The 20,515-nt window shown below is 36.3% G+C and overlaps 1 protein-coding gene across 2 annotated transcripts; it reads left to right on the top strand.

Annotated features, from left to right (window-relative positions):
• Nucleotides 1-977: 977 nt before the first annotated feature.
• On the top strand, nucleotides 978-20,151 carry LOC129770932 (uncharacterized). Of its 2 annotated transcripts, XM_055774132.1 has the most exons (4): nucleotides 978-1,697; nucleotides 8,309-8,485; nucleotides 18,270-18,366; nucleotides 19,439-19,576. In XM_055774132.1, exons 1-3 carry the CDS (start codon nucleotides 1,677-1,679, stop codon nucleotides 18,336-18,338), a joined length of 267 nt encoding a protein of 88 aa, XP_055630107.1. In that variant the 5' UTR covers nucleotides 978-1,676; the 3' UTR covers nucleotides 18,339-18,366; nucleotides 19,439-19,576. The 2 variants fall into 2 exon arrangements, with proteins under 2 accessions (XP_055630107.1, XP_055630106.1); XM_055774131.1 differs by lacking the exon at nucleotides 18,270-18,366 and having other exon boundaries at nucleotides 1,005-1,697; nucleotides 19,439-20,151.
• The last annotated feature ends 364 nt before the right edge of the window (nucleotides 20,152-20,515 follow it).

Raw genomic sequence — 20,515 nt, 5'->3', positions numbered from 1 at the left:
TCTAGGGACCGACGCGGAGCTTAACGTGTTATGGCAGAATGTTTTATTTCCTTTTCATTCTGAACAAAATCGCTGGTGTGAGCGAAGCATTCTCGAATCAAACACGATATTGACATTAGCATTCGTAATGACGATTTTACAATGTCAAGATCAATCAAATGTTTGAGTGCAGATGAAGCAAAGGTATCCTTTTGAATAGAACACCTATGAAGGTTATTCAATTATCACTCCTGTTCATTCTTCCCGAAAATCCATAATCGTTTTCGCTTCACGCATGTTTCACACGGAACTCAATGCCACCATCACGAATTATTTGTGCTGTCGAATATGGTTTCAAGCGTAAGTAATAAATTCTGCCGCTTTATAATACGTTAACAAAAATATATTGACGGCGCCAGTGGTTGTATGGTTAGCGTAACAGCCTCACAATCCGATCGGCCTGGGTTCAATCCCAGCTGGCGTCGTTGGGATTTTCTGAGGCGAAAAATCTCTGGTTACGTCTTCCTTCGGAGCGGAAGTAAAAGAAGTTGGCCCGGCTCATGAGTTGTTGAGTCTGATAGGTAGGAACAGGTGGAGTCGCCTCCCTGATGTCGGTGATTGGCACTAAAGTGGCGGAAATAGGCCGACGAAAAATAAGCGAAGATAAAAAAAAAAAAAACAAAAATATTCAAAAATTTCTATTATTCTAAATCTTCGATTATCTCGATGATTCAGTTTCAGTTGTTTACCGCGGGAAAAAATCTTGTACCAATCTCGAACACAACGTTTGCGCTGTTGAACAACGTAATGATAGTTTTTCTTTCACGTCTACAGGTAAACCACATGTTTTGATTTTTGTCTGTGCCGATTTTCGTCAATCTGTGCACAGATCCGCGACGAGTCATCGCGTTTAGAAGTGCAGAATCTAGCCGTGTGGCGGTTGTCGTGTTGCGAATGTGTGCCGAAGAGAAGCATGCCTGAGCTGGCTGAGAATTGTATGCTTTTCAACAACATGCAAGTCAGCCAGCGTGCGTTAAAAGCGATCGAACTATCCTAGAACACACATCGGTTGTCTCGAACCTGTTCACATTCATCGCGGAAGGTGGGCGAAAGAGTTTCAAAATACCAAACGGTGTATTGCGGATTTCGTTGATTTATGCGCTCAGTGAGTATTTCGCGCATCAGGAAGTGTTAAGGAAGTGCTTTTCACAATTACCGGGGGCAGTTTGTGGAGAAAAAAAATCGTTGTTTACCACCCAAGACAGCATTGGTCGTTTCTGGTTGGCGTGAAAGGGAATTGCTTCGGTCGCGTGCATCGCTGAGTGGTGTATTATCTCATCAAAAACAAGGTTAGCAGGCAACTGGCTTGCATAGCTGAGTAGTTGTCGATGGACTGTTGCAAAAATAATACAACGTTGATTGCGCTGCCGCTGCAGTTGGAGAAATAAAAAAGTATATTGCGTATCGAGCTCGAGAACAGAGACGGGCTTTCGTTGTGGGTTTGAGTGATTCTCGGTGGTGCAGTGGCTGTATAACCTAGTGTGGGTTATGCTAAGACGGAGTTGGAGTTAGTCCACTGCTAAGGTTTCCGCGAAACGGATGTTTGAGAAGAGTGGCCGTATAGGTGGAACCAAGTCTTTGTGTTGTATCTGTGCTGATTTTGACGATAAACGTTGGAAACGAAACGAGCTGATAGAATGAATAAGTTGGCCTTCAGTGTGAGTATGACGAAAGCGTGTGCAGTTCTAAACCGTAGAATCTGATGACGATAATCTTCGAGCAATAGTATTTGGAAGTTTAGATACAACGTATTCGATCCAAATGCGCCGATCACGTATTACGCCGAGCAGAACAGTGTCACAGTTGATCCGTGTAATAAATTGTTTTATTTCAACATATTCAAAGCAACACTGTGGTTGGAAACAGTGGTGCTTTGAATATATTGAATATGTTTGCCAAAACTGGTAGTTCATTTATAATATACTAAACGTTAAGATATGGACATGAATGATCATTTATATTCTGCAAGTTCACAGCAGTATCACATGAAGCTTGAAAGGTTGCTTGAATCATCGATAGCGTGTTGAATTTGCTGTGGACGATGAGGGCTAAATAATATGCAATTAGTTATTATGCAATCCAGAAGCCCAAGACAAATTTTTCATGGCAGTTAAGCTGGTACGATTTTTGTGATACAAAATTTTCTAAGATTGAAATATTCATTCAGATGCTTGATTTAGTGGTTTTTTGATACGTAATATTGTCGCCCCTGTTCTTGGCTTTTTTTTGCGATTTCTTCTCTAGATTTTCTTACTACAATACATTAGGGCAAATGTACCTGCGGCTTTTGTTCCATTCTTGAAGATTTTTTTCTTTATTGAAAATCAATTTTAATCAAATATTATTACGGTAAATGATTTTTAGTTTGTCCGATTTGGGATGTTTTCACGCAATTAGTAAATGCAAATCGATTTTTCTTAATGAAAATCACATACAGGGTTTTCCAACTTTAAATTCCGAAAGTAAATTGAAATAAAACACACTTAGAATTCGAATTTCGATGAAACATTTATTTCAAATTAAAGTTTGGTTTATGCCATTATGTGTGAAATACAACATCATTCAAATGTCCACCTAGGACTTCCTCGCACACCTTGATCCGGAACAGGTAATTTTCGATGACTTTTCGGCACATATGGGGCGGTATCTCGGTCATAACTTCACGAATGTTGTCTTTTTTTATATTTTTATCTGTATTATAGTGACTTTCAACTCATTTGGCTGGTTCGTCACTTTAACTTCCATTTTTGGAAGAATGTCGGGAGTGAGAATTGAACTCGTGACCTTTAGCGTAAGAGGCATGGATGTTACCACTACGCCAGATCGCCTCCCCCCGAATGTTGTCTTTGTTCAAGAGTTCGCGGAGACATAGACACGGTCTTTCGCATAACCCCACAAAAAAAAAGTCTAGCGGGTTCAAATAGCATGATCTGGAGGCCAATTGGCATCACCAAAATGCGAAATTATGCGTCCCTCAAATTTCGTTCGCAATATGGCCATGTTCGGTCGTGTTGTGTGGCACGTGGCGCCGTCCTGCTGAAACCACATGTCATCCGTATCCATATCTTCAATTTGTGGCAAAAAAATCGGTTAACATACGGCCACCATTCACAGTTACCGTCTCGCCGTCCTCATTTTCAAATAAATACGGCCCGATGACTCCACCAGACCATAATGCGCACCAAACAGTGACTTTTGGCGGATGCAACGGCCTCTCAACAATCACGTGTGGATTTTCTGAGCCCCATAAACGGAAATTTTGGGTGTTCACATAGCCACCGAGCTCGAAATGTACCTCATCGCTGAAGTACATTTGATGCGAAAATTCAGCATTTTGCTGCTGTTGTTCGTTCACCCAATCGACGTATGCCCGACGCATTCCATGGTCACCACGCTCTAATTTTTGTACCATTTGGACTTTATATGGATGTAGGTGCAAGTCCAAATGCAAAATTCGCCACAATGATGTGTTTGACAAGCCCAATTGCTGAGCACGCCGTGGAATCGAAACATTTGGGTCATCCTCCACACTGGCAGCAACAGCAGCAATATTTTCGGCCGAACCCACATTACGATGATGCACAGGTTTCACAATATCCGCTACGGATCCAGTTTGTTCGAATTTACGCACTACATTAGCGATTGTGTGCTCTGTAGGCCGTCCATGACGACCAAAATCCGTCCGTAATGCTCGAAAAACATTTGCCCGTTTTTCATCATTTTTATAGTATAATTTAACAAAATTAACACGTTGTGCGATGCTAAAACGATCCATATTGTAAAATGGCAGACATTCAACTACCGATATGACGCTTTGGTTGACAGCTATGTCAAACGGTTGTCAGCGCAGGGCTGTATACTTTTGGAAGCCCGAGATGGAAAACCCTGTATAATCAAGAATTTATGTTTGTTGAGCAAGACCCAAGCTTCTAGCTGCTAATAATACCATAAGTCGTTCGAATTATCCAAGTTTTTATATTTTTGAACGAATTTCTTCAAAGCGAAGTTATGATCATGGTTTGTCCACCTCTGATCATGATTTGTCCGAAAAATGATCATGGTCTGTCCGGTTTTTTCCATTTGTTTATTTCAGGCTCATTAACATATTGGCTGTAACAGAGCCGAATTTTAATCGTGTACATGTCACATGATTATCATATCTATAATTAGCACATTACAAGTTGTCATTTTTCGGCGTAAGAGAATTCGTTCTATACGATTGCACATGGTACATTTACACAGTACCCATTTAGGCGTACGAGTTTTCCTTCTGTTCTTCCATTATCCAATTAGACCGGACAGCGGAGACAGTTGATTGATCATTGCTGAGTTATTTATAGAACAGCAGTTGTAAGGATGAATCGATCTTATTTCGACCGTGGATCGATCTCCATCGCTGATGATTGTTGCGTGGACGTAGCTATTCTGTAACAGCACAAAGATGGTTAATGAGGGCCCTGAGTTTTGAACTCACGATCGATCGCTTTTAAGCGAACGCGCAACCAATGTGGCTTTGTGCGGTTTTAGAAATTACTATTTTTAAGGGGGTATTCTAGTGTAGAGACACGAATTTCGGACGTTTTTTCGAACTCCGTAAAAATAAAACAAAGAATATTTTTACTATCCATTATATCATTATTCGTTTATCTATCTTTCAACAATAAAACAAAAATAGGACGGAAAAAAAATATTCATAATTAGAATAGTTACATGCTGGTGAAGTGAGGGTGTTCAAAAAAAAGTTGTGCCATGGCGTACACGATTCCAGTCCTTCTGGTTATCTGAAACAAAAAAATCGAACAGATTCTGAATCAGTAAAGATGTCGCTATGGCATGAACCTCGGACAAGTCAAAAACATGGGTTTTAACAAAATGGCGGCCGTTTGAAAACAAAAATGCTGTTTAAAACGTTTTTTTTGCGTTTACCGATTTTTTAAAAATAGTAAAATTAAAAAGTTATATTTTTTTATTGGTTCATGCGATAGAGAGATGTATGCAGATTATTTTCATATAAATTTGACATAAATCGGTTCAGTAGAACTTGAGATATCGTGTACGCCAGTTAGAAAAAAACTAGTTCCGAGAGAAACGCGTTTGAAGTTCATTGTGATGGCCGTAACAGGTTAGATACCACATCACTAAGATGGCTCTAACTAGGTAAATAATAGGATTTTCGATAAGTCCTTTCTAGAGTATATTCTTGAATGCCTAAACTACAGAAATATGGTAAAAAAAAAATTTCGATTTTTTCAGATTTCTAGACTAGAATACCCCCTTAAATGAATAAATTCGAACTTTCAAGTGGATGTTGTATTTCTCATTGCTTAAGTTTACTGTCATCATATTGATCCATTCATAATTTAGGATTTTTTTCAGAATATTGCCTTTGATTGGGCATTTTGAAGATCAACATCACTGAACACAGAGAAACTTTATTTCTGCTACGCACGAAGAACAACATAAACAAATTGCACTTTTTGCACTGCACTGACTGCATTTACTTTTTTATTTATATGTTTAGAAACATTTGAATTTCGGATTTGACACAGGTGCGCTGAACTAGAGCATTAAAAAAAGGTGACAAACCATGATCATATTTTCCACTGGACAAAACAACATCATTTACCTTACCTATAACCTTTCCTCATTATTCGAGTAAGTTCATAATTCTATCCGTGTAGAACTTATGTGGTTCACCGATGAAAAATGTGGTTCACCGATGATTCCTTCAGAGTTTTCCGTAAATTTTCAAATGTCATGTTTGGTTGGAATATGTTTGGTTGGAATATGTTTGGTTGAAATATGTGTATTATTTTTATGGGACCCCCTCTCCATTCTAGAGGAGGGTGGGGTGGCATTCCATCATAGAAACATTTCTCGTAGCCAAAAATCCTCACATCCCAAATTAGGCTCCATCTGCTTGTTTAGTTCTCGAGTTATGTAAAACCCACCTCACCCGCTCCCTGTGAGACCACCTTAGAAACGTTCCTTGCCTCCTAAAACCTCCACATGCCAAATTTGGTTCTGTTTGTTTGATTAGTTCTTGAGTTATGCAGAAATTTATGCTTCATTTGTATGGAAGCCTCCCTTTAGAGAGGAGGGAGGAGTGTCGAACCACCATAAAAACGTTTATCGATCCCTAAAACCTTTATATGCTAAGTTTGATTACATTTGCTTGATTAGTTTGGCTATTGTTACTTCTCCTCAGTCTTTTGGCAAAGATACGGAAGCTTTGTTGTGAGATGCTCATGCAGTCCGGGCCTGACTTCAAGTGGATACCCTCTTATCAGTGACTTTTTTGGTCAGATTGTGGAAAATGATTAAGTATTATTTTTTTACAAATTTTGTTACATTCGTCCCTGTTTAGGTGTTAAAACATTTGGTATTTTAAATGTTTATTGTTACACATTTTTCACCGCTTTTCTATCACAATTGGATATATTCTATGTTCAAGTTTTGATTTCACAACTCTATGTTCACTAAATACATTCAGTCAAATTTATACCGGGAACTTGTGTTTTTGAAGAATATACTTTATTTATCGCCTTCAAAATATGTCTGAATCAATATATTTTTTTCAACGCAAAACCCGTTTTTACAGCTGTATTCAAGAATTGCCTTAAAATAGTACGTTCAACGCTCGATACATTATGAAGGAATCATGAATATAAAAAAAAGTACGAACACATTTCAAAGCAGTACTGTGTTTCAAAAATTAATTTAATAATTTCAAAATCTCAAATTATTAAAAAATTGTACCGGAAAACCCTCTAAAATTCTGAAAAAACACACATATCAAAAACTGGTACATTTAAATTAAAATTATGTTTTAATGGATCGAAAAATTAAAAAAAATCCAAAATCCAAAATTTCGAAATACCAAAAAATTACTTAAATTTTAAAAATTTTATTTTCTATAAAAAAAATTATAATTTGTCGTGGTACACCATAATAGCCGTACTTTGAGTATTTCTTCGAATTTTAATTTCCGAGCCTATTGAGTATGGCGTGAAAAAAAGTAAAACCACATTTTGATTACAGCTCTTATAGGGATTCAAAAAAATAAATTAATTTTTCTAATTTGATACCTTATAAAATATTTGCAATAGCGCTGGTGATGAGATTTGGAGGCACTTTTCACGAACACATCAATACAATACAACTATAGATTTTAGGGTAATAACAAAATATTAGAAAATGAACAAAATATATTTTTTTAGTTATTGGATATTTTCGGGCCGCGCAGTTCTCGAAATTTTCTGAAAAAAAAATCACAAATATCAAAAATCACACACGAACATATTTCAAAACAAATTAAATCAGTACTAAGTCTCAAAGTTCTAAAAAAATATCAAAAGTTTTATAAATATTAATTTTTCTGTATCGCGCAACATTGTTAAAATTCTGAAAAAAATCATACACATCTAAAAAGACGTAGAAACACATTTAAATACGAATTAGAGTGGTACTGAATCCCTAAATCTCCCAAAAAAAATTTTCAATGTTTCAACATTTTTTTTAGTACTTAAGTTTTTGATGAATTTTTTTTAATAATCATATACACCATAGTAAGATGCGCCTTCAGTATATTTTTCAATTTTTTACCTCAAAGCTTTCGAGAATGGCGTCAAAAACATAGAAAAGTACGTTTTTTGCCATAGGTTCTATGTTGAACCTCATAGGACCTCAAAAAATAGTCGAAATTTCTTATTTAGTACCCTGTAAAATACTTTCATACCCATCCAGGCCCTTTATTAATTTATTTTCGGTAGTTCGCACCGTTTTCGAGCACAGAAAAGTGTAAACAAATATAATCTAGCAGTGTAGCTGTCAATGGTCAATATTTATGAAGCCAAATACAATAAACAATTTTGTTTCATATGTGTAACGTAAAGCAGACTAATAGTTATAACAATACTTGTGGAGCCATTCTTTTTAGAATTGCGATAAGTATTGTTGGGATATTTCCAAAAATGACCCACGTGAAATGGTGTTGTACAAAAAGCTCGAAGGAATTTTAGAAATCTGAAAAAAATATTTCTGTTTGAAAATAATGGAAAATAAAAGTAAAGATTATTGGAATTTTTTAGTTTTAATTATTCCTGTTATACTAAAAACTAAAATTAAAAGAAGGGATAAGATACACTTGCAGTTTTCAGTAATTTTGTTTATTGTTATTGCTCTGCTATCGTCATTTCTCCCAAGCTCGTACATTTTCTGTGATCGAATTATTTTTCCAAGTTCATTGAACAATTGTTTACCTTTCCAGATAAGTTTACTGCTCGTCCTGAGTAGCATGCACGTACCCCCGATCAGGGCAACCGTTATCCGACTGTTTACCGAGCTGCTGCAAAACAACGTCGCCGGCATTCCATTGATCCACAAAACAGAAGAGTTCGATTTTGATCCGGAGGTTAGCAAAAAGCGTCGCGAGCTTTACTATGAGGTAAGTTACTCTCAAACTGCCAGTAATGTTGCGCTGATCGGTTTCGCGTCTATCCTTGACTTTTCTTGTCTCTCTATCTTTGTATGCATCAGCTTGATCTTATGTGGAAATTTGATTGAATTCATCCACTACTGCTGTTGCTTCTGCTGCTGCTACTACTGCACAGACTTAGTTCGTATGCAGTTGAAGGTTTGTTAATTGAGCTTGACGATTTCACTGCGAAAGCGTCGACACAGAAGACTCGCGGGTCATGTTTAGATGTTTTGATTTTGGCGCCAATCATGATGCTTGTGTAAGGCCTTGGGCCAATGTACCATGGTGAAGTCAGCCTTTTTTTAACTCCCATCGAAAAGGGTAGTCAAATTAGCAAACAGCATTAAACATCGGATAGTCTCTCTGATGAAGAGTACTCTACTTACTGAGGAAGATCTACATAAGAATTTTGAAAAATAGTTATTTATCGTGTTTTTCCATGATAAATAACAATACTTGAATTGTAAAATGCATGTGTTCATGGTGAATACATGGTTATAACGACTTTACTTAAACCCACCTTTAAATCTCAAATGATCAATTTACGTATATGCAAATGATTTTTTTAAACGCTGGGGTTTCCATGATTTGAACAGCTTTTGAGGAATTAATCAAGGGACCTCTTGATGAGTGTTCGTATACCCAAAGTTAATTTTTAGCACATTTTCTGGCATCCCGATTTATTATATTGAATGAGCTGAAAGATAACATAAAATGTTCTACTCCCCAATACATGTAAGGTAAATGTGCCCTTCACTTGAGCTAACTTTTAATCAACCAACAGATGATTATTTGGCACGTATTCAGACCATTTCTGGATTATAACACTTACAAATATTGTAAACATTATTCTTGCACATCATTTGTATCAGATTTACATAGCTGAACCATTAAATTAACGCATTTTAATGAACACAATTCTGATCATGAGTTGTCCAATTCAATAATGTTGTTTTGTCCATATGATTTCTATGGCAACCGCTTGGAGTGCTGCAGTTTGTTTATTGTGTCCTTCGCGTATAGCAGAAATAAAGTTTCTCTATGTTGAGTGTCTTGAAGTGAACACTTTTAAAATGCCCAAGAAAATACGATATTCTGAAGAAAGCCTAAATTATGAATAGATCAATATGATGACATTAAACTCAAGCAATGATAAATGCAACATCTACTTGAGAATTCGAATGTTTACATTCAAAAATGGTGATTTCTAAAACCGGACAAACCATGATCATTTTTTGGACAAACCATGATCAAAGGTGGTCAAACCATGATCATAATTTCTCTTTGAGGAAAATCGTTAAAAAAACATAAAAATTTGAATAATTTCAACGCCTTATGGTAGTATTAGCAACTAGAGACTTGGGGCTTTTCAACAAACCCAAACTCGTATCGATTATATGTGATTTTCATGAATAAAAATCGAATTGCATTTACTAGTTGCGTAAAAATACCCCAAATTGGACAAACCAAGATCATTTACCCTATATCATTTGTATAATATATATATGCTAGAGCCAATATGAGGGAGCAAAACAGGAGACACATTTAAATGAAGGCTTTTCGTATAGTTTGCCAAATACGCGGCCCAGACAGAGAAAGATATATTCTCGTTTATGTTCTTCTTTATCGGCTTAGAAAACATCTTCCAACTTCATTTTATGATGAGGTGTAATATTATCACGATCCTTTGTAATAGCGCTGGCAGCTATATGGATAGCGTGGTCGTGTAAAGTAACTTCGCATTCCAGCCGGCCTTGATTCGATCCCCATTGACGTCGTATGGGCTTTTTTTGCACAATCCCAAATGAAAAGAGAAAAGAAAACAGAAAGAGATGTCTGCTCGCATACATACAAACCATTTTTAAGCTTCAAAATAGCTCATTATTTGCGCATTTGACTCTCAGGAAATGGCATCTTTTCTGCCAAAGATGGCATGTTTTATGCCAACGCTAGTTTTGGTGTAGGGTTTATATTGATTTACATACTGATAACTTTTTTATGTTACTTACTAGCTGACCTGGCAAACTTCGTCCCACCCAAAAAATATTTTTTGATATTACATCCCCGTTTTCTTACTAAGCGCACGTTTATGGTTCCACTGACAGAACTGTTCATTGATTGATCTTCTAATCTACCCGTCAAAATTATTTTTTACTATAAAATTTCGGTACTTTTCCCAAAACTCGACATTATATCCGTTACTTGAAATAAATGTTTGATACAGAAAATATGATAGAATGAAGACAGCCCTAAATCGGACAATTTCTTTCTCGAGATATGCTCTTATGATGATGATGATGATGATGATGATGATGATGATGATGATGGTCCCGCCTCCTTCCCCTACAGAGGTTTAAGCGAGACGAGTTATCTAAAAGATAATTTATTTATTTTTTTCTCAACATTGAAATCAGCTTGAAGTCAGTTTCTCAACATTGAAATCTGTCTTCTTGCTCTTCCGAAGCTCCCGCTTCATTGTTGCCCAGTACTGCTCCCCCGGGCGCAGTTCCGGACAGTTTGGCGGGTTCATGTCCTTTGGAACAAAATGGACAGAATTGGCCTCATACCACTCCAAGACACTTTTAGAATAGTGGCATGATGCCAAATTTGGCCAAAATAGCGGAGCTTCGTCGTGCTGCTGCAAGAACGGCAAAAGGCGCTTCTGGAGGCACTCAGATTTGTAGATCTCGCCATTTACTGTGCCCTTTGTCACGAAAGGCTCACTCCTCAGTCCGCAAGAACAGATGGCCTTCCAAACGAGATATTTGGAGGCGAACTTCGACATTTCCTTCTTCTTAAATTTGTCATCCACATCGAACTTACTCTTGCCGGTGAAAAACTCCAACCCCGGAATTTGCTTAAAATCGGCTTTCGTCGTCCATCACACAGCAGCCATATTTTGTCAGCATCTTCTCGTAGAGCTTCCGTGCCCGAGTTTTAGCCGTCGATTGTTGCCGCTCATCGCGGTTTGGGAAGTTCTTTACCTTGTATGTATGTAGTCCAGCTCTTTTCTTTGCATTCTGGACGTAGCTCTGCGACATGCCGATCTTTTTAGCCAAATCACGGCTTGAGACGTTGGGATTTGCTTTAATCATCCGCTTCACCTTTCCCGCTGTCTTTTTGTTCTCCGGTCCCGGTTTTCTTCCAGCTCCTTTGCCGTGGTCCTACGTCAACCGCTCCTGGAACCGCTTCAACACTCTGGAGACGGTTGAATGGTGAATGTTCAACATTTTTCCCAACTGCCGGTGCGACAGGTCAGCAAATTCCAGGTGTTTGGAAAGAATTTGTTCTCTCGACTTGCGTTGGTTCACCTCCATTTTCGTTGAATCGAAAAACACGACTTCGAGTTTGACAGCATGTAGACAATACACATCAATGAGAAAGTGTGCAAAATTTGGTTGATTTTTACCCAATGGTAAAAAAGTTATGCCCTGTTGAATGTGTCGCAATAATTTCGTGTTCGCCCTTTAATACAACTGTAAAAACGACAAAATAAAAATAAAAATAGTCCATCATCACCAATATCATGACAGGCATAATAAAGATCAATACAAAATTGAAAAAATTAAATAGTCTACACAATATAATCCGTTCAAAAAAACTTCGTCAGATTCATTGAAAATGTTAAAAACAAGCTTCAAAAAAATTGTCCACAATAATTTATCCGTTCGTATAAAACGTCGTCAGTAAAGAACTTCGTCATAAAATTTTTAAAACTCGTTCAGCTGTTAATATAACACAGCTTTCACGTGTGAAATACAGTGCCTCTTAAATTCTGTAAGTGTTGTTGCGCATTTAACCCTTTGCGGTCGTAATAATTTTGGACATGGGTGTCGTACTGGTCGGAATTATTTTCTCTTGAAAAAAAAACAGTGATACATGCAAGATTATGAAAAAAGATTTTGTTTTAATTTTTTTGTGAACTATGTATTAACTTAACAATGTGTTTCAATGTGATGTTTTTATATAAAAATTATATTTTATAATTCGTCTTCGTGTGAAATTTTTCGAAACAGTCTCCAAGAGTAAGTCATATGAAGTATAATCTACAAATAATTTTATTTTAATTATCCATTGAATATGAGACACTTTTGCCATTGATGCAATAAATGTGTATCCGATGTCTTGGCATCGAGTTGAACACATTTATTACCTTAAAAATACAACGAATTTTGTGAAGCACATGTCAAGAAATGTGGTGTTCTTAATTCATTCGGGTTTCTAGTGTTATAATAATGGAAGTCACTTCCTCTTTCAACTCGAGCACACAAATATCGATGCAGCAAATCGTTTATTACTTTAAAAATGAATACCATATTTATATGAACAATTCTTTGCTTCACGGATAACCATTGCAGAGCGTCCAACATTGAAGATGAGAAAGTGAATCTGTTACATTTTAGTATCAACCGCATTATTTTGTTTTGCAAGCGCTGTAATCTCGATATATGTGTATCTTTGGCTAAAAATTAAATGGAAGAGCAAAAGTCTAAATGAGGAGAGATGATTGATTTGTATAGCTGTATTTTGCTGCAATAGCTAAAACGTTTTTCAATCGACATAAGATTACAAACTTTTTGGCAATTTTCTTAATGATATTGTCAATCTGAGTGTTGAACTTGAGTTTGTCATCAATAATCACGCCAAGATATTTAATGTCCCGAACTCGATCAATAGTCTCGTTTTTCGATAACGATGGAGACGTTTTCATTTAAACGATTTCGCTAGATTACCATATTTTTAGTTTTACTTATGTTCAATTTCAATTGCTTATACTTCAACCATCTGCTTAAAGAATGTAAATCTCCATTCAAATGTAAAACGACCTGATCTAAATCATTAGCTGCAATGAATAACACAGTATCATCTGCAAAAAGATTGATATCACAAAATCGTAAAACTCTTCGCATGTCATTGCTATACATAATAAATAAAAGGGACCCTAATACACTTCCCTGAGGTACTTCTAAATTATTCCCTAGGGGATTGGAAATTAAATCATTAAAAATAGTCCGTTGAGTTCTATCATTTAAATAGCTTTCAAACCATTTGTATGCAGTACTCGAAAATCCAAAGCGCCTAATCGTGTTCAACAACAAGGGCCTAGAAGATGTTTCGAAAGCGCGTTTTAGATTCAAGAAAACAGCAATGATATTCTCTTTGCACTCTAGCTTCTCTTTCCAAGTTCAATGCGGTTTCACAGGAATGACCTTCCCGATATCCCGATTGTTCTGGTATTAGCAAAGCATTGCAATTTAAATATTCCAGCAGCTGGCCTTTAACGACTACTTCTAATATTTTCTCTATCGTGTGCAACATATTGATGGGACGAAACTCTCCGGCTTTATTCGTCCAGCAACCTTCTGAATTGGAATTATTAAAGATTCCTTCCACACCTTAGACACATGCCCAGTTAGCAAAGATTTATCAATAAGGTCCAGCAAGATGTGATCAATGAGATGAAAGCAATCTTGAATAACTCTAGCATTGACATTATTCACTCCAGCCGTTTTTCCTAAAGAACAGCAAATAGTTCTAAGTGCGTTTAATGTAATTGGGTGAAAACTTTCAAATCTACAACTACTATTAACCGGTTTTTTTTATTTCATCAGGTTCATTGACCAATTGAATTGACTGGTTGATCAATGAAACGCTATTGACAAAATAATCGTTGAACTTAGACACTATAGCCTGTTCAGACGGTTCAAGTGTGCCATTTAAAGTTATGGACCGCGGTTTGCTATTACTAGGTTTTAATAAAGATTTTAAAATTTTCCATAACTCCTTGCTGTTGCTTTGATGCAGATCAATCTTCCTCTGAGATGTCAACGTTTAATGATGTTTCCTTCGTTGTGTCCCTGTTTCATATCCCTCCTATCCGATCTATAAACTTTTACTTAGTCGCGGCAATACATACACACACTCTTTACAGATACACGGGCCAAAGGTTGTGCAGTCCACTGATGATTCAACAAGAGCCAAAGGTTGTACCGCTCATGACAACTCTACACGAGCTGCTGATTGCGCCGGCTAGTGACCATTCTATCCTGGATTCCTCGAGTCGAGAAGACGCACCACGCTAGATATGGGGTACATACTAGGGGGGCGGTGCTGATTAATGGTCAGCTGCATCCCAATAGGAAGTATCTCGTGTCGGGCACACGTACAGAGCATTGGAGACAGCAACATCCCAATTACGAGAACACTTGTAATACTAACTTCGAGCCGACCGCGAGTAATCGGTTACATATTACTAACATAGATAATAAGAAAACCTGTCAAAATATTGAACTCCGGCCCCGTCAGGCTAACGCCATATGAGCCTTGATAAAAATATATATTTTGGAAAAAAAAATCTTCCTCTGAATATATTCACAACGAGTTTCCTTAATCGATTGTGAATATCTATTGCGCGCGTTCGTGTACATATTCCAATGATTTCCATCATTTGTTCTACAAAATTTTTTGTACCATCTGTCTCTCTCACGTTTTAGGCGTAAAATATCCAAATTGTACCAGCTGTTCGAGTTTTTCATAGGAACAAATTTTTGCGTAACAAGCCGATTTGTATACGTTTTCAAGGTATTAGTTAGAACGGCCGCTGATTGATCTAAATTACCGACCTCGAATGGAAAATCCAGACTTCTCACTAAGAGATTCGAAACAGCATGCTTGGAATACTTTCTCCAGCACTTTAATTTAACAACATCTTCGTTTACCACGAGATTATCTACAATATTGATAACTAAGTCTCATGATCGGTTATTTTCAAATTGGTATCCGTGACTGTGTAAATCAGGGTCGATTCCGGTTTTCCAGGGGTCGACAAAAACGTAAATTGATTTTGGGGGTCGACGAGTTCGACCCCTATAAAATAACACATTCAAGATGCTGCATAAGTTGTGTTACGCGAATCACTGTGTTATAAGAACGACTAATATTTTAGTAGAAAGTATTATTGCTGTACATTTTGAAAACTCAACAAGACGATGGGCGTGCGCAAGATTGTAATAAAAAAGTGCAAAAAGTACAAAATGAAAAATTTGGCAAGTAAAAAAAACTTGAAACGTGAACTAAAAAATGTGATTGAAAAAGAATTCACAAAATGCTTGGTTACCTATATGCACGGCGTAACAAAAAAAAAATCAGGAAACTTGAGCTGGGTCGCGAATAGGATTGGGCGAACTTGGATCGATATTCAGAAGATCAATATTTTCCTTTCCGATTTTTTGGATCGATTCTTTGTTCATAAAAAAAAACGCGAAAATCGATCTTTTCCTTTCGATCTTTCCTATCTTTTCGATCGTAGAATATTTTTGTAATTTCGTTTTTCAGCGAACATTGATTTTAATCTCTCCCAACAACCTGACGAATTTCATAAACATTGGATCCCTTTCAAGGTTGTCAAATTAGTGGTCGTAAATTTAGCAGAAGCAGATCGGTAAATTTGGTGATTACAAAACAAGTGGTCATAAGTTATATCACACCATCACAAGACACATTCATATTCTGACAGTGAAAATTATGACGAAATTGGATGGTGAGAAGGGGCTGGAGCCGAAGCGTTCTTTTCTAATACTGGAACTACCACCAAGATTTCGACTAAATGCCGGACATATGGCACGGTTGGATTTTATGAGATTATTGTTAGTGGAGTTCTGGATGAATATTAGCTGTTGAATTTCTGATAATAATTTTCAATTAATTTATTTAATTGAATAATTCCATGACAATTCAAGATGAATGCCCTAGGAAGTACTGTTTTTCTGGGCATTAAATTTTTGTTGTGACCTTCATTCTGAGAATTTTAAATTTCTTTGATGTTTCAATAGAAATGTGAAATGTTTATACCATTTTTGAAGAAAAGACAACACTTATATTGAACAAGTAGATAAATTGGAAAAGGCATTCGATTTTTCAAAGATCGATTTTTTGGTACCAATTTAATCAGTGAATCGATCCTTACCCTGTTTAGAAAATCGATCCGTTAAGATTGATCTTTTTCTAAAGATCGCCAAATTCTAGTCGCGAAAAGGGAAAATGTTTTTCAATTTATTATAGACCAACAGATTTTCTCTCCAGCTGGACGCGTCTACATTACCCAACAATGAAAAATAAACTTAGTTATGTATATGTTGTTAGGGAATGTTCGAGATATTAAAGATGAAAATATGTGCCAATAAATGATTTCTGCTAAATAAATGAAGACTGATACCAGAGGAGAATCGATCATTCAGGCCGAGGAACTTTTTTTTTAACCGAGAAAGCTATTCCGTGGAAGACTGATTTGGCTTGGTTGATTTGGATTTGGTTGGTTTTACAGCTCACGACTGCGTGAGGTACTGGTATTTCACTGCGTGATTCACAGACAGCATTTAGTAGCAAAAAATGTGAGCCCTAGATCACATCAGTCTTCGCTATAAACCTATCCCTCGATTTACACTGGAGATAGGTTCCCGATAAAACCGTGTAGGATGAAATCTCCGATTTTGCTATGTAAAACCGTATAAAACGGAATAAGCCCTCCATATATACTGAATTCAATAATTTATTTAAGTAAAACAATTATAAAAATCTACAAATAAGCAAAGAATTCTTCAAGAAGCTAAATTGTAATAAGTTTATTCGCTATAGCTACTTTAAGGAACTACCAGTATTTTTATTCTGATTAGTATAAAGTCATCCTTATCACTTGAGCATTCCTGATGCGATTCTGGTTCAACAGTCGACGAATTCGGGAAGATCTCAGATTTGACTTCAGACTAAGTGATAGAAGATCCAATTAACAGCTGCGAAGATTTGTTTTGCTTTATTTATCATTAAATTTAATAAAGAGATTTCCAGTCGAAAACCGAAAATATAACTTTCCTTTACTTTTCATTTTTGTCGATATTCTTGGCATTCTAAGAGCTTGAAAAATTGACACAAGTTACATATTAAGACTCCAAAAATGCTAGTAAATTGATGACTTGCTAGCTCTGGAACATAAAATCGCATTCGTAGTCAAAACTATAATATATAATCCTATTTTACTTGGTTACATATGAACTACAAACGTACATCTTTCAAGTTTTTCAAAATTTGTTATTTCATAAACCGTGTAAAAGCGAAATCGTTTAAAACAGGTACCGTGTAAATAGGGGGACTCGATTGTTTGCTCTGCTATATGAGAAAAACGACGAAATCTTTACTCGGTTATTTCTACACGCTGGAGCCCGCTGACTATCCTGAGGCTGTTAGCAAGATTATCAGCTTTTTTGAACTTGTGTTTCAGTTGCAGGGTGACGATTTCAACTCGTTTGAAACAATATCGATAATATAGGCCTTTCTGACAAAACTGAAAAAAAAAACAAGATTCAAGAAGAAAAGAATATTCACAGTTTTCGCATTTGACAAAATTATCACAAAAACTTCAAGACCATATTATATTATCATATGTCACTCACTTGGACGCATTACACAAAGATTCTACTAAGATGTTTCAGGATTTTCAAAATTTTCAAATTCAAATGCCATGGAATGAGTCATAGTGATAATGCAAGAAAAGTTGATAATCATCAGCACAGATGAGGAGCTTAAGCAGGAGCACAGCCAAGGCTTCAGTGTGGTTACAAACAACCCGAAACTGGAGGAACTATTTAAATACCAACGAACGCGGAGATTAATTACTATTACACTTGATATATACAACATTTTATGTCTATTTATTTTGTTGAATATGATGAAAACATATTTTTTTTCTGTATTATAGATACTTTCAACACTTTTGGCTGGTTTGTCACATTACTTCCAATTTTTTGGAATAATGTCGGGAGTGTGAATTGAACTCGTGACTTTTTGCGTGAGAGGTACAAATGTTATCACTACGCCAGATCGCCTCCATCAGAAAATAACGTTAAGTTTACTCATTTTACTAACTGCAATGTTTTTAAATTGAAGAGTAAGAAAAAACTAAAGATAGTGTTAATAGTATCAAAATTGGAATAAACATGATCAATTAAAGTTTTACTGTCATCACACCAATTAATATTGAAATCACCAGCTAAAATTTCAACAAAACGCAAGTCGCTTGAGCTGACACTATGATATAAAACACCAAAACTACCCCGCCTCCTTATCTTCGATAATGGAGCTTCGTTTCATTTGCTTGATTAATTCTCGAGTAGTGTAGAAATTTGTGTTTCATTTGTATGGCAGTAATTCCTTAGAGAGGGAGGAGGGGTCTCGAACTATCATAAGAATCTTCCCCGACCCCAAAAACCCTTACATACAAATTTTCATGTCGATCGGTTCATTCGTTTCCGAGTCCATAAGAATCAGACAGACAGGCAGACGGACAGACAGACAGAAATCCATTTATATATATATATATATAGATGTCATACCAACAGTGTGCAACGCATTTCCAAAATACTACGGTGTCGATACATTAGTATTCGGTATATAATATTCGTAGCAATCGCTTCCTATAATTTCCATAGCTCATCGTCGTTCTATTTTGTTCGATTCAAAAATAAATTAATTGTTTTAATTTCCATAATCTGTTATGAACACGTCTGACACTGCCTGAAAATTTACAACCTTAAAAGCCGCCAACGGAATGTTTACCAGCGTCAGTGATAAAATAGTCGAATTCCATCCGAATGAATTCAATTCTCAAGTTCAATGTGAGTTTGCCGGCTGCGCGTGGGTCGATTTCTATTTGTTAATCTATGGCCATCTATTCCGTCACCGCATTTTTTTTCTCTCTCGCCTATTTCTCGCTTGAAAGTCAATGCTATGACCGACAGGTTTCATTTTCGGCTAATTTTGCACGTCACTGAACGAACGTAATTTTTTAGCTTACCAGTTGCTTGGTTGTATTTTCTGAGAGACGACAATGATTAATGTAGATTTTTTTTGTTCAACTCCTCTTTACAGAAACATGGATATCGAGGTGAAAAGGCTATCGAAAGGCTCGGCTTGGGTATCGACGGTAAACACAAGGAACGATTGGAAGAGCAGCGAAAACGGGATGAGGGTCATCTGAACGGATTGAATTATCTGCAGCCGTAGAAGAAATTGTTAGTGCCGTGAGGAAGTGTGATGAAATGAGCAGTTTTTTTCGAATTTGTGATGCTTGCTCAATGCGATTATTAGTATATTATGTAAACTGTTAAACGCTTCTCGTTAGTGAATGCAAGCTAGAATAGAATTATATGTACATTGCCTTATATTCTGCTGATTCAAAGAAGTTCAAATAATGGCTGTATTAGGCTGAAATGTGGTTAGGACATAGTTGAGATATCAGTGATATTTATAGCATAAATTATGAAGCTTAGTAGGAATGTCAAACAAACGGTTTTACTTCTAAGTTGACTAAAACAAAAGAAACAAGTCCTTGTAGGATTTTGCTATCAATGATATTTACATATAAATATCATTTAACTCTATTCGACAACAAGTTCCGTTCGTGAAAACTGTACCAATCGGAAGTTGTTATGTTAGGAAACGATTAGTATAATGATCAACGTTCAAAGTTTGGAGGAAAATAGAATACAACTTGAGGTTGTTGATTTTTTTTATATTTTTGTTTGCAAATAAAGGCTTTTATTTTATTTTCATTACGTGTCAGATACGATTTTTTCTGGAATTCTACCGAAATGTTTTTTTTAAACAATAAATAAAAAAATATTTTCGAAATGATAAAAAATACAAATTAATATATGGGATTATATCACTTTCCCGCTTATTTATACTTTACCCCCTCCCGAATCATATTCTACAAAATACTATTTCGAAATAAAAATAAAACGAATTAATATGACGAAAATATTAGCATATTCAGTTATAAGCACGCGCCACGATATCTTGGAATTCAACTCGCCATCGATGAATTTACGGTCTGATTTAAAAGAAACCAATTCCACACGAGTTAAATCGATCTTCAAGTTCAATGTTAGTTTGCCGGTTGCGCGTGGCTTTATTTATAGTTATTAATCTAAGGCCATCATCTAT

Source organism: Toxorhynchites rutilus, chromosome 2 (genome assembly GCF_029784135.1).
Source record: "Toxorhynchites rutilus septentrionalis strain SRP chromosome 2, ASM2978413v1, whole genome shotgun sequence".
In the NCBI taxonomy this organism is placed as follows: Eukaryota; Metazoa; Arthropoda; class Insecta; order Diptera; family Culicidae; genus Toxorhynchites; species Toxorhynchites rutilus.
Note: the sequence above shows the minus strand (reverse complement) of the source record. Positions and strands in the feature narration are given on the sequence as shown.

Excerpts from the sequence above, each read along its gene's own strand:
- LOC129770932 (XM_055774131.1), top strand. The coding sequence starts at position 1,677 with ATGAATAAGTTGGCCTTCAGT. Across the intron at positions 1,698-8,308 it reads TGAATAAGTTGGCCTTCAGT|ATAAGTTTACTGCTCGTCCT; the intron begins GTGAGTATGACG and ends TTACCTTTCCAG. Across the intron at positions 8,486-19,438 it reads GTCGCGAGCTTTACTATGAG|AAACATGGATATCGAGGTGA; the intron begins GTAAGTTACTCT and ends TCCTCTTTACAG.